At 38.1% G+C, this 14,703-nt stretch overlaps 1 protein-coding gene across 2 annotated transcripts; it reads left to right on the top strand.

Annotated features, from left to right (window-relative positions):
• Positions 1-7,898: 7,898 nt before the first annotated feature.
• nr4a1 (nuclear receptor subfamily 4, group A, member 1) lies at positions 7,899-14,703 on the top strand. Of its 2 annotated transcripts, none has more exons than XM_046870064.1 (7): positions 7,899-8,050; positions 9,742-10,532; positions 10,894-11,023; positions 11,154-11,308; positions 11,820-12,022; positions 12,488-12,666; positions 13,365-14,703. In XM_046870064.1, the coding sequence occupies exons 2-7, from the start codon at positions 9,744-9,746 to the stop codon at positions 13,619-13,621; spliced, it is 1,713 nt and encodes a 570-aa protein (XP_046726020.1). In that variant the 5' UTR covers positions 7,899-8,050; positions 9,742-9,743; the 3' UTR covers positions 13,622-14,703. The 2 variants fall into 2 exon arrangements, with proteins under 2 accessions (XP_046726020.1, XP_046726022.1); XM_046870066.1 differs by having other exon boundaries at positions 7,924-8,050; positions 9,833-10,532.

Below are 14,703 nucleotides of genomic sequence, written 5' to 3'. Positions count from 1 at the left end.
CTAGCCCAATTTCCACCGGTACCCTGTTGGCTAATGATACCTGAAGCCGTTCTGTATGAAATTCTGGTTTGTGATCACATGTTTTACACTGGATGCCCTTCCTAACACAACCCTCCCCATTTGATCTGGGCTTGGGACTGACACTAAGAGTGCACCAGCTTGTGCAACAATAATGGCTGGGTTCCCAAGTGGCAATCAATACAAGTTCAAAACAGAGCACACACTCTAAACACCCTGTTTGGTGGCTTGCTGTGTGTTTCACCAGTTACGTTTTATCCACTCATAAATAAAAAGGAACGACTGATTCAACAAAATGTAGTTGAGTAAAAAAAGATATTTGACTTTGAAATGTAGTGAAGATAAAGTTAAATTCTCCTCAAAGGAAAATACTAAAGTACAAATACACACAAAAAGCTACTTAAGTACAGTAATGAATTACATTTACTTTGTTACTGGCCACCACTGCATTTTATATTATCTCAACTGACTACATGAAGTCCTGTCAGATTTGTTTCTTACAATCTCTCCTGTGTCCAATTTTATCATCACTACTCAATTCATTTAAAAAACACCTAATTTCTAAACAGTTTAACAAGAACTGTGAAACAAGTCACTTCTAGGTTTCACGATGGAATTGTGAAGTTGATATTTCCATTACAACAAATTCAAAGTAGTGATTACACACAGCATGAAATTATGTGAAGTAGACTGTTCCCCAAAACAGGGTAATGATGAGATGCAGTGGCAATGTGTGAACATGTGATCTTTGAACATGTTGCAGCAGTACTTCTCCAATATTGGATTTGACTATGCTTGGTCACACGATGAAATTCTAGAGTAGTATAGTGGCTGCTGGCATACAGGCAAAGATCTTTGACATATCTTTTATAACTCCTGTCATGACTTGTAACACTGTACATCCAGGCAATATTCTCAATTTTACAATATTCATGAGAAATATAATGTGATATAGTTCAGATAAATATGATTCAGTCTTTAATCACAAGTCCAATTTACAATTTTTTTGTTCTGTCAGAATCAGAACCAGAATCAGGTTAATTGGCCAAGTGTGTTGACACACACAAAGAATTTGGTTCCAGCTGTAAGTGACTCAAATACAGACATAAATAAAACAATGTGAGACAATAGATACACTATTAGTATTAAACAGGGATACAGATTATGTGACAGATCAGTAATGTACATAAAGTGTGAGAGTGCATGGTAGTGCAAATGACACTATTGTGCGTCAGGCACGGTAAAGAGTTACTATAGAACTTTGCACTTTAAAACTTTAGAACTGTACTTTGTATTTTAGAGCTTTAGAACTGTACTTTGTACTTTAGAACTTTAGAACTGTACTTTGTACTTTAGAACTTTAGAACTTTAGAACTGTACTTTGTACTTTAGAACTTTAGAACTGTACTTTGTATTTTAGAACTTTAGAACTGTACTTTGTACTTTAGAACTTTGGAACGTTAGAACTTTAGAACTGTACTTTGTACGTTAGAACTTTAGAACTTTAGAACTGTACTTTGTACTTTAGAACTTTAGAACTGTACTTTGTATTTTAGAACTTTAGAACTGTACTTTGTACTTTAGAACTTTGGAACGTTAGAACTTTAGAACTGTACTTTGTACTTTAGAACTTTAGAACTGTACTTTGTATTTTAGAGCTTTAGAACTGTACTTTGTACTTTAGAACTTTAGAACTGTACTTTGTACTTTAGAACTTTAGAACTTTAGAACTGTACTTTGTACTTTAGAACTTTAGAACTGTACTTTGTATTTTAGAACTTTAAAAACTGTACTTTGTACTTTAGAACTTTAGAACGTTAGAACTTTAGAACTGTACTTTCTACTTTGTACTTTAGAACTTTGTACTTTGTCTGACAGCAAGTTAACAGCAGTAACTTCAAAACTGCATGCGACACCTACAGTCCTTAAATCACCTTAAATAAAATATGAAAAAACTATTATATGAAACTGTATATAATATGTGAATTACACTGTATGCAAAATACATCACCAGACTCTTATTACAGGAGAAAAAGTATTTTACAAACAACAATTACTACAGACCCTTAAAGGTAACATGGGTATTCTTAAAATAAAGTGCAGCTACAAAATAACATAATGAGCCCACAAACTAATATTACAATTCAACAAAAAGCTTTGTATCCACAATTTGGGTAATTGTGTGAGCTTGACATGTGAACAAATAAATCAACCTTAATATGTGCTCAGTCAGTAACAGCAATAAAATGCACTATAATCTATTTATTTTGAGAATTTCTGTGAGCTGACAAAGGTTTAATAATATCGCCCTCATCTCCAATGATTAGGTTTCTAAAAACTCAATTCATTTGTTTAGGAAGGTATTTCTTTGTAATAAAATAGACCCAAAGAAACAATAATAAAACGAATGGCTTTTTTTTTAATATAGACTTGCGGCTTCCGTATATAAAAACAAGCCGTAGATCTTGTTGGAAAATAACCACCAATGTCACCTCAGTGGACGTGTTCAATAACTAGCAGCCTAGCTGCATTCTTATTTCATTTCTGTCTTATACTAAACAAAAAAAAAAAACCACAGTAATAAATATTATGATTCAATCATTAAAGGAGACCCAAAAAAGGGTCATCTGCATAACATAGCTAGCAAAAAGTTCATATAAGGTCATAGCTAACATTATCTAGGCCCCATAGGTGAGCTGTGTAGCATGACTAGCTAAAGTAATAATGTGTCCTAAACTGTGAAAAACATGCAGAAATTGCCTCAGACTTTTATAAATAAGATTAAAAACAGGGAAGATACATTTATAGCATAGCATGTATTTATAAAACATTATAGAAGCAGGAAGTGGTTTTTCTCAAGAACATAAAGGTAGAAAATAATGGTGTAATTTTCAAGGCGAAAGATTCGATTTTGTATTTTATATACTATTTTGTATTATTTGCACCATCGTAAGAGTGACGTTTGACAACGAGATGTCAGTAGCCTGTTGATTTAAAGTTTAACCAACCATATGTCAATGCAGCAAATCTACTCAGACAGCAGATTACATTGTAGGCAGTTATTACATGTTGTATTTGGTGCAAAAGCTCATGGTTGTCCTGTACGCTGTAGGCTGATGAACATGGTCATATATTTGTCAAAATGAAAAAGATGGTTACAGCGTTGGGCTACAGTCTACACAGGGGGTAAATCATTGGGTTTCAAAGCCAGCTGGTTGATACTTTGCTCAACCACAATGTGGGAGTGTGTGTGTGTGTGTGTGTGTGTGTGTGAGCTGTGAACATCCTATCCTGCTCATACCGTTGCAGAAGAGCTGTAATATGATCCCACACTCTTTCACTCTAACTATAACTGTTACTGCGTGCTAACGGAATGCTTTTTTACAAAGTCATTGACAAGGTCAGGTTGTTTCAAACATAATAAACACTAACACTAAACCTTTCATGTCCATGTTCACTCTCTTTCATCTTTTTCATTGTACATTTATGTAAATGTATTTATTGGCATGTAATTTATGTATAGAACACATAATATATTACTTAATACATAACACATCTATATATTTCTCACACAACTTTGTTTTAAACTGGTTAACTTTTGCCGTGTATCCTTAAAGGAAGGATTTGGAATTTACACAGTTTTTCCTTTAACCAAAAATGTGGTAAATCAGCCATGACAAACAAGACATTGCTCCTTTAGTTTAGCTTGGAAGGTACCTTGGGGAATGTAACTACCATGTTAGCGTGGGTGAATGACTCAATGATATGAGTTGAAGGGTATCTCGAATGTTATGGGGTTTCTGATATAAAAAATATAAAAGGCAGATCAATTCCTTCCTCAGTTAGCACATGGCATTTGGTGAGATGACCAAGAAAGCCAGAAGTGGCATTGAATTGTAGGTCAGAAATCACTGTTGTAATACGGCAAACTCAGGTAATATGATTGTTGTGTGTGTGTGTGTGTGTGTGTGTGTGTGTGTGTGTGTGTTTGTGTTTGTGTTTGTGTGTGTGTTTAAATTATATATACATACAGTGTACACATTATGAAAACAGTTGGTTTCTGAATCCATTTTTCCCTCAATGAACCGCAGCTCCCCAGTAATAACAGCACTAAAGCAGCCCCAGACCATGATGCTGCCACCACCATGCTTGACTGTAGTCAAGACAATTTTCTTGGTCATCCTCACCAGGCTGTCGCCACACATGCTGGACACCATCTGAGCCAAAAAAGTTTATTTTAGTCTCATCAGACCACAGGACATGGTTCCAGTAATTCATGCTCTTGGACAGGTCGTCTTCAGCAAACAGTTTGCAGGCTTTCTTATGAGCCAGATTCAGAAGAGGCTTACTTCGTCTTGTTGCACTGACAAGCGGGCCTTCTGCTTCTGCAACCTCTAAAGCAGTGATCCCCAACCTTTTTTGCGTCACGGACCGGCCTTTAAGGTGTGGCGGATAAATACAACAAAAAAAAAAAAACCTTTAAGAAGGTAGCGGATGGAGGTAAGACCTGTGACCGGGGCATCATGACATGCATCAAGAGTGAGTCATAGACAGATGTGGTGGAGAGAATCCGGTCATTTTCCAAAATAAAACATCGTTCAGAATCAGATAATAAATAAAACGGAAATAATGTAAGTTATGTATTCTTTCTGTGCGGCCCGGTACCAACTGGGGGTTGAGGACCACTGCTCTAAAACAATGCTGGCAGCACTCATGTGTCTGTTTTTTGAAGCCAGCTTCTGCACCTGATGGACAGCATGTGGACTCACCTTCTTTGATGGACCCTTGTGAAACCCTTGGAAAACTTCTGTATGACCCTGGCCACTGTACTCTAAATTCAATTTATATATATATATATATATATATATATATATATATATATATATATATATGGCGTGGGTAAATGGCTAAATGATATGAGTTGTAGGGTATCTCGAATGTTATATATATATATATATATATATATATATATATATATATATATATATATATATATATATATATATATGTAAATAACTGTTTCAACTGTTTAAAGCTTAATTATACATATCCAAAGCTCAGGCCAGAGGCCTCTATTTCCCCCTGCTCATGTTGTAGATCAGGAAGCAGGCTTTTTCACCTGTTACTCTACAGGATGCTAAGAAGCACTGTGTGGTGTCTATAATGCTGCGGTGCTGCTGCAGGAAAATCGACACGTCATTTCTCGGTGTGTGTGATGTGAGGTGGACAGGGGCCTGGTGTCTGCTCTGCTCCGCTGGGCTTCCCCATTTCGAGGATTCCTTCGACGTCAGTTGGACACGTCATCAGACCTGCTCATCTTACTTTTCTCCGTTCTAAATGGAAGTGAACTAGCGTGAAGTTGGGCCTGTTCGAGAAGGCCTGATAAACAGCAAGCGGAAGTGGGCGGGGCTTTGACTCAAGGAGAAGAGAGAGAGAATTAGAGCATAAAAAAACGATGTCATTGAAAAGATAAGAAGAAAGGAAGAAAGAAAGATGTTGATATTAAATGGTAGATAGATCCCATGAAGATCTTTTTCAGAAGAAGTCCACATCTTTCGGATGAAAAATTAAACTTACACTTGAAAAATTTTTGTAAAAGTTTCCTTTAAAAAAAAAAAATAAAAACCTGCAACTTTCGATCCTAAGGCTAAAAATAGTTCTGTGTAAAGAATCCACAGAAGTAATCTTGAAGCTGATCTCGATCAGGGTCTGGACCAGCAGATGTAAATAATATATGGTTTTTAAAGTAAAATCGTTCATCAACACATCATTATCCGGCTTCTTACATAAACATTTAAGGGACATTACATGCAGCCATGTGAGCAGCCATGTTGTGGGTATGGTGAGAACCCAAATCATGTGGCAGAGAGAGGGCCTGTCATGGGAATATGTGTGTGTGTGTGTGTGTGTGTGTGTGTGTGTGTGTGTGTGTGTGTGTGTGTGTGTGTGTGTGTGTGTGTGTGTGTCGAAAGTGAAATCCAAAGGAGGTGATAGGAGACTATTAAAAGCAGGAGGATTCGTCTGTGGCTCTGTTAATAGCTCCTGCTTTCAACATCTAACAGGCTGTCTCATTCACGTGGCACACGTATGAGAGTGACAATAACTCCTGCGTGTTTCTATTTACAATGCTTGAAACTAACACTACTCCTGAATATGAGAATTAGACTTCTGCTCGGTGTGGCTCAGTGTGTGCAGTGCAACTAGTCTTGAGTCTTCATGTTATGATTTTTCTTTTTAAAAGGAGGCTTGGAGAGTCCCAGCCTGCTGTAATGATCTACACTCAAATATACAGTATGGAATATATCAGGGGGGAAAAGGTACTAAACCGGATCAGTTGTTGTTTTTGCCTTCAAGTGAACAAATATTGTACCATCTGTGTGTATATGAAGGTTTTCCTAGAAAGGTGCATAGTGTAACTTTTAAAAAAAACGACAGTGTTTCTAAATAAACCATGATTTAGTTTGCATGTAATTATGAAGAATTTCCATGATATGGAGTGAAACACACACATACAAAACACACACACACACACACACACACACACACACACACACACACACACACACTAGAGTAGGTATAATAAGCAATGGTAATCAACAGATCCTACCATAAGCATTGACTAAACATTACTTTATAATAAAGTATATAAGGCAAAAGAGTATTTTCTCTCTCTCTCTCTCTCTCTCTCTCTCTCTCTCTCTCTCTCTCTCTCTCATAGGTACAAGGAAGTACAATGAACTGCACATCCTGTCTTAAACATACTTTAAGTGTTCGTTTGCTGGCCAATCAGTAAGAGAAAGAAAGAAAAAAAAGAAAAAAGAAAGACATTTCTCTCTCTCTCTCTCTCTCTCTCTCTCTCTCTCTCTCTCTCGTAGCTAAAGGGAAGTATAATGAAAAGCACATCCGGTCTTAAATATATCACTTCAAATGCTAATCAGAAAAAGAAAAAGGGAATGAAAAACAATATGAACTGAATAAAAGAAAGAAAGAAAGAAAGAAAGAAAGAAAGAAAGAAAGAAAGAAAGAAAGAAAGAAAGAGAACATGATGTGCTCTTTCTCTCTCTCTCTCTCGCTCTCTCTCTATTTATCAATCTATCTATCTATCTATCTATCTATCTATCTATCTATCTATCTATCTATCTATCTATCTATCTATCTATCTATCTATCTATAATAAAGTATGAAGAGAAAAAGGCCCTTCCATTAACATGAAATAATCCAAATGAAAAATAAATAAAGTTTAATGTTTATTTAGCAATCACACCATCTGCATAAAAAATTATAGACAGACAGACAGACAGACAGACAGACAGACAGACAGACAGACAGATAGATAGATAGATAGATAGATAGATAGATAGATAGATAGATAGATAGATAGATAGATAGATAGATATTAAAATGAGGACGGTAGATTGTGTAGGTTCTTCTTTAAACACGTTTGTGTCGTTTTTGTCTCTTTTGTTCACGTGTAAACACCCGCCAGCGCGCGCTGCAGTTTCTTTTTTTATTTTTTGTATTATTTTTTTCAAACGGCGAACAGAGGGGATTTTACGCCACTCTGTCTGATCTCCGCTCGTCGTTCTCGATTGTCTCTATCTCTCTCTCTCTCTCTCTCTCTCTCTATTCTCTATATCTCTATTTTTAACCGATTTCTGCGAGTTTTGTCGCCGCTCACTTGCCCCCCTCCGAGCGCGCCACTATATTTAGCTCTGCAGACGCTCCCGGCTCGTTTTGCGTCAATGGAATCCCGAGCGTGCGTCACGCCAACGGAGCTCGCGCGCGCTGATTGGCCCGACGGCCGGAAAGATTTTCTCCTCCGCCCCCCTTGCGCGCGCGTATTGGCGAGTGGAACCTGCGACGTCACGGCGAGCCGCGGTGGTCCCCCGGATAAATATCCCGAGCGGACCCGGGCGGCCCGACGCGTCCGTCTCAGAGCCGGGCAGAGCGCGCGCAGAGCAGCGGCGGTGGTGGTGATGCGCGAGCTTCGTTCGCACTACGGACATTTACACTGAGTCGCAAGAAGAAGCAGGTACGCGGCGTTCTTTATTCCTTAATTAATAGATACAGAACATCTTTAAACAGAACTATATATATATATATATATATATATATATATATATATATATATATATATATATATATATACTTCATAAAATTGTTTTGTTAAGTGACTGAGAGAACCATTTAGGAAGATTGATTTCCGGTCCGGATTGGGTTAGGGATAGGGATTGCAGTTTTGCGTTTGGATGTGGCACCTGTCTTCAGTTTAAAGACACTGTATAATCTAAAAAAGATTTGTAAACATGGGCAATGTTTAATGCACTTTTATAATATTGTTGTCTATAAACCGATGCATTAAATTTCATCAGTCGATTTATTTGACTTCCAATGCTGTTCATAAACTAATCAACTGATTTCATGAATCGATTCATTTGACTTCTGTTGATTTCTTTAATCAACTTGTAAGCAACGATGTTATGTAATAACCACATTCTACAGTCTGAGTAAATGTTCGGCTTATTATAGTTTATCTGATGATCAGAAACAGTGATGAAACTCCAAAAGCTGCTCCACATGGCTTTGTAACAGAATATAACAACAGTCTGAAAAAAAAAAAATCTGAAACACCCCCTAAAAAGTTTTAAAGCTTGTTCGTTATGGCATAGAATTCTCTTTCAGCTGTTTCTCATTACTGAAAGATTAGATACCTAAGACCAGAAGAACGCAAATTCAACCTCACCTCTCAGAGTATCTAAAATCTCTTCAGACTGTACCAGACAGATCTTCATGCAAAGCTCGGATTTGGCTTTTAAATCTCAACAACATGCAAACAACGAAAAATAAGATTTCTTTGCAAGACAAAAGAGCTGCATTTGTTTACCAGGTTGTCATCAGTATCTTCTGAGATGTTAAAAGACTAATTGATAAAATCGATTTGAATGGAATTATAGCCAGAAGTTTTTATATTATGGTCATGCTGATGAGCTATAAACATTTCAAACAGGAGGTTAGATGCATCTCAGGCACCTGATCTGATTCGGCTCGTAGATCATCTTAAGGTCAGTGTGTTAGACGAGGCTAGGCGATAATCTGTCAGGGACAAGGCCTTCCTGGGCTTTAAATAGTCCTATCTGACATGCTCGTGCATCCATTTTTGCTTCTCGTTACATTCCAGACTGTCAAGTTGCACCTCAAAGACTGTATTGTGTTTGTGGTTTTGATCATCGTAGAGCTTCTATGTGTATAGGTTCCAAAACTGAGATTGTAGGCGTTTTCCCATTGACAATTCCCTTCTTATTCCCAATGACAATTCCACAGAATTTCATTTAAACCTGAGACTTTGTGTTTTGCATTCAGGAGATTTTATTGTTGTTGTCTCTTTAATGTCTTCTTCAGCCCTGGTGCACATGTGAAAGCCAGTTCTAGAGTTTCTACAGTTATTTATATATAATATATATTCGTATGGGTGATATATAAATAGCCCTTACGCTGCTTTCCAGGCTTTCTCAGAAACGTCTACTCGAAGTCAGTTCATGTAGTGGTGATTACATTACTCATCAAGTTCTTGCTCTGTTTACTCTGAGATCATATGCATGCTGCAGTCTGGAAAGGGATTTCATTTATTTTTTAACACGAGTATCATTAAAAATGAGCAGGACAAAAAAAACAAGAAAGCATTTTGCGATACTGAAAAGTAGCTCTTGTGGTTCTGCTCTACAGACATGACTTGTGTTCAAAGCCAACATGGAATCCAGCCTTATGAGAGCATTCTCTTCAGCTCAGAGCTTATGAACCCTGACTTCACCTCCAGGTTGGCCATGGACGTGAGCGAACAGCGCGAGCAGCTCTCCACCTCCTCTCTGCCAAGCATCACATCTCTGGTGGGAGGCTACGGGGGAGAATTCGATGCCTACTCCTGTCAGCTTTCTAGTGCTTCTGCAACTGCTTCAACCTGCATCGGCGCCACGTCAGGACAGGACTTCTTCAAGCTGGACGACCTACAGGTTCACGGCTGCTATCCCGGCATGTTTACCTTGAGCTACATGGATGATGCGCTGTCTACATCAGGTGGCTCGAACTGTTTCGGCAGCCCCGTCTCGGCTCCTTCACCCTCGACCCCAGGTTTCCAGTCAGTGCCTTCCTGGGATGGAGCGTATGGGTCCTGCTCTCCTGATGCAAGCTGCTGGGGTTCAGAGAAGACTCCTCTTCCTCAGGCCTCTTCCTTTTTTACTTTCGGACCTTTCTCAGGAGAGGACATGTCTCCTCTGGGGCAGATGCAGCAACATCAGCTTCCTGATCAAGATCCATTTTCCCAAAGCCATCAGAACAGCTTCAGTCCACTCAGGTTGGATCCCAGCAGCAGGGACAGTTCGGTTTTGGTGGACAATCAGCTGTCCCCCAAACTCAAGAGTCCAACGGGAAACGAAGGGTGTTGTGCGGTGTGTGGGGACAACGCCTCCTGCCAGCACTATGGAGTGCGCACCTGCGAGGGCTGCAAGGGCTTCTTTAAGGTGAATATCAAGCTCAATTTTAAAGGGGCAGTCTGTGATTTTTTTAGAGACCATTTTTAGAGTGCCTGCCTTCTCTTCAAACTGACCCCACCTTCTAACTTGAAACTCTGTATGCCTTGTAGGTTATTTTAAGGCCAATCTCTCATACCTTAGTAGGCCTATTTTGGGGCAGAGATTATTTACGGGCCAGAAAACTTGAAACAGAACCCCAAAAACAAGAAGACTATGATATGCTATACATATAGTATAATATAAAGTAGAACTATGTGTCACCTTCAAGATTTTTTGACCCTTATTGCACCTTTGACCGCTTTGACCAAGCAAATTGAACATATGTTTGTTGCTTTCATTTCTTTTGTAGCGTACAGTACAGAAAAATTCCAAGTATGTATGCCTAGCTAATAAACAATGCCCAGTGGACAAGCGACGACGGAACAGGTGCCAGTTCTGTCGCTTTCAGAAGTGCCTGGCAGTGGGAATGGTGAAAGAAGGTGAGAAAAGCCTTAGCAAGTGTCACCTCCTACGCACAACAGATGAATGAATTCAATTATTCTTTTTAGTTTTTTATGGTAATTCTTTTATATTTGTTGTAATGCTTGTGATTTTCTACTTCCTGTTCAGTCGTAAGGACAGACAGCCTAAAGGGCAGAAGGGGTCGGTTGCCTTCTAAACCCAAACCAGTCACAGAATCAGTGTTCCCTGGGAACATCATCACCTCCCTTGTGAATGCTCACATGGAATTCAACCCAGACGCAACAAAACTGGACTACACAAGGGTGAGCATTTATTAAGAGAACAATCTCAAACTTAAGTGATAATGGTCATGCTGTTAGCTTCTTAAATATAGGGGAGATCAATTTCTCACTCACTATTTTCCCTGTCATTTGAATGAGAAACCCCATGTAGAAGTTGCCGACTTTGGACTGAAAGTTCTAGAAAACAGAAACTAAGAGCAAGTTATTAGTAAGCTATAAGGAATTAGCATGAATGTTGAAGCTTAGGAAGCTAATTTGTTTGGAGTTGGGGTCTAAATCTTACCCTACCGCTATTAGTAGGTAATTAATTGGCATTGTGTGTAATGTAACAAAAACTATAATCAAAGTAAAAGGAAAGAAAAAAAACCTCAACAAAATCAAGACCACATGCTAATAATCAAGTCATTCTTTTGTGGGTTTTTCCTTTTTTTTTCCCTACATTGCATTTATGATCTTTATGCTTGTACACTTATATACTCATGAAGTAAGAAAGTCCAGTTGCTGATGATACCTGTTCCTGGTTTCTTCTCAGTATCAGCAGACCATGGTTAGCATGTCTGAAAAAGAGGACGCCCATGACATCCAGCAGTTTTACGACCTGCTGACCGGCTCCATGAGCGTGATCAGGAAGTGGGCCGAAAGCATCCCAGGATTCACCACGTTCTCAAAGGAGGATCAGGACTTGCTTTTCGAATCAGCCTTTGTCGAGCTCTTCATATTACGACTGGCTTACAGGTATCTCACTACGATAATGATCGTAATGTAACTGAATACTCAAATCAGGAACTGGTCAGAAATCGTTGATGAATTTTAAAGAGGAGATTTTTTTACGTGATCTAAGGACAATAATAAACAAACCGAAAAGTATTTTAACAATGAAAACAATATAACTGTTAATATGGTGAAGGGTTCTGATGAGTTCATATTTATGGACAATGTTTATGTATTAGTGCTTATTAGTGTCTTTGCACTTTGTGATTTATTAGCAACAAGTCAAACTGTGCTTCTTTAAATCTATTTACCTTCAAGACAGAAAATAAACAGACACATTTGTGGGAGGATGTTGTTTATGGCTGCTGTCATTGGGAACAGGAAGTCATTTGTTTTGTGGATGTTTCATGACATTCATTGAAACCACAAAAAGAAAAGAAAAATTACGTGTTTTTTATTCATTAAAAAGTTGCGTTTTTTCCATTTTAGATTGCAGCCCGATACGGACAAACTGATCTTCTGCAACGGGGTGGTCCTTCACCGCACGCAGTGTGTGCGTGGATTCGGCGAGTGGATCGACTCCATTATGAAGTTCTCACAGAGTTTGCATCGTCTAAACTTGGACGTGGCGTCGTTCTGCTGTCTCGCCACACTAGTCATTATAACAGGTGAGTTCTACACTGATCTTTGTGCCTTTTTGTTACATTGTTCTACAAAGACACTGTTATGGAAAGCAACCCTCAGCATACCGAGAATGCTAAAACCAACCGTTTCTGTGGAGCGTTTGTGCACTATATTAACGTATTCTCCGTTTAAGTGACTGCAGGACAGATATTTATTGGAGGAAGTGAAATTAAAGTGTGGTACAATGAAGAAAATTTCCATGAAACAGGGCGTCTCTGACAAAAGTTCTTCATCAGATGAAAGCGTCCTTTTTTAAAAAGCTGATGAAGGACTTTTATGCGAAACATCCTGCTTCTCTGGAAGCGCCTTCGTCACTTATTTCTATTTTTATTGTTTATATTGTTAATGATAATATTAAAATAATTGGCAAAATTATGTAGTCTTGAGCTTTTCATTCATCAAATCATTGTGCAGGAAATGATCAAGAATGAAGCCGAATGTAGAAGTCAATTATTATGGGATGGCTCTTGGAATGTTTGAGCTTTCTGCGCAAACCTTTGGACAATAAATTTCATTAAAAAAAAGAGTCAAAGATTTGATTTACCGACAATATATTGTTAGGCAAAAATAATAGATTTGAGAAGCTGTAATTATTTATTCATTACTATCAATTATTAGAGCCTATAGATTATAGAAGCAGCATAGAACCTCCTACCCTTACATTCTTCTCTCTTCATCACAGATCGCCACGGCTTGAAGGGGCTCAAACGGGTGGAAGATTTACAAAATCATCTTATAACGTGCCTCAAAGACCACGTCACCACGAGTGTCTCCGAATTGGCACGTCCCAACTACCTGTCCCGGCTGCTGGGGAAACTGCCTGAGCTCAGGACCCTTGGTACTCAAGGCTTTCACCGCATCCTTTACCTTAAACTAGAAGACCTTGTCCCACCTCCTCCGATCTTGGAGAAGATCTTCATGGAAACGATGCCTTTTTAAATCTGACTGTAATGCTATTTTGAGACACGGTTTTCAACACAAGATTGTGATGACATGAACAAACGTGAACGTGGCAGAGAAGATATTTGGAAGCACTTGTCAAAGCCTGGCAGCTGTTTATTTTATTTCCTATTTTTATAATTTTTTTAAAAATACAATCTTATCAAAAGGAGAAAAATTATCATTCTGGGAAAAAAACTTGCCTCATGTTCCCCTAATTCAGTTTTCCTACTCCGGAATCGTGGCTTTTTTTTGTTTTTCGGAACTTAAACAACAAAAATCTGTAATTTTGTGCAGCTTATCGATTGATACACGATCAATGATACGTGGTGTGTTTGTATGTGTGTGTTTGAGAGGAATCACAACCTATCACTTAAACAGTATTAGAGCTTTATAACTTATAACTTGACAATACCGATGTCATCAACATCCAGACAACATCGATGGTGCTTTAATAACACACCTGTGGTTTATTTGAAAATAAAAAGGCCATGGACCAAAACTGATATTGTTTACTTGGTTGCACAAAATGACTAAATAAAGCCATATATCTCCACAAGACTTAGGAGTACAAAATGAATGTGAATGCAATAGAAAGAAAGAGAAAATGGGGGGAAACAATCACTTGCTGTGCAGAAAACACAAGATGTTTATGCCGTCTAGACTTTTCTTCACCAGACAACAAAAGTTTACACATCATTCAAATCCTGTTTGGGGAGTTTTTTTTTGCCATACATATTCACATCACTAAGCAGCGATAATAATCAATTTCCATCCCAACATTTCTAAAGATGTCCATGTTTTTTTGTTTTTTTTTTGCAAGCCATTTTATTCTGAGTATTATCACGGACTGAAGAATTTGTTTAGTGTGCCAGCCAGACTTATACATATTTGGATGTACTGTATGTAAAGAGATGGCTCGATATTATGCTATATATTTTGTCTTTATACTGGCATAGTGAAAATGTCTGGGCATTATGGTGTTTTTTTTATATATAATATTTTTGATATTCTTAGATGTTTGCTATCTTTCATTACCACTGTTGTTCAGCACTATACATTAAACAAATATGAACAATCAA

Source organism: Silurus meridionalis, chromosome 16 (genome assembly GCF_014805685.1).
Source record: "Silurus meridionalis isolate SWU-2019-XX chromosome 16, ASM1480568v1, whole genome shotgun sequence".
Lineage (NCBI taxonomy): Eukaryota > Metazoa > Chordata > Actinopteri > Siluriformes > Siluridae > Silurus > Silurus meridionalis.
Note: the sequence above shows the minus strand (reverse complement) of the source record. Positions and strands in the feature narration are given on the sequence as shown.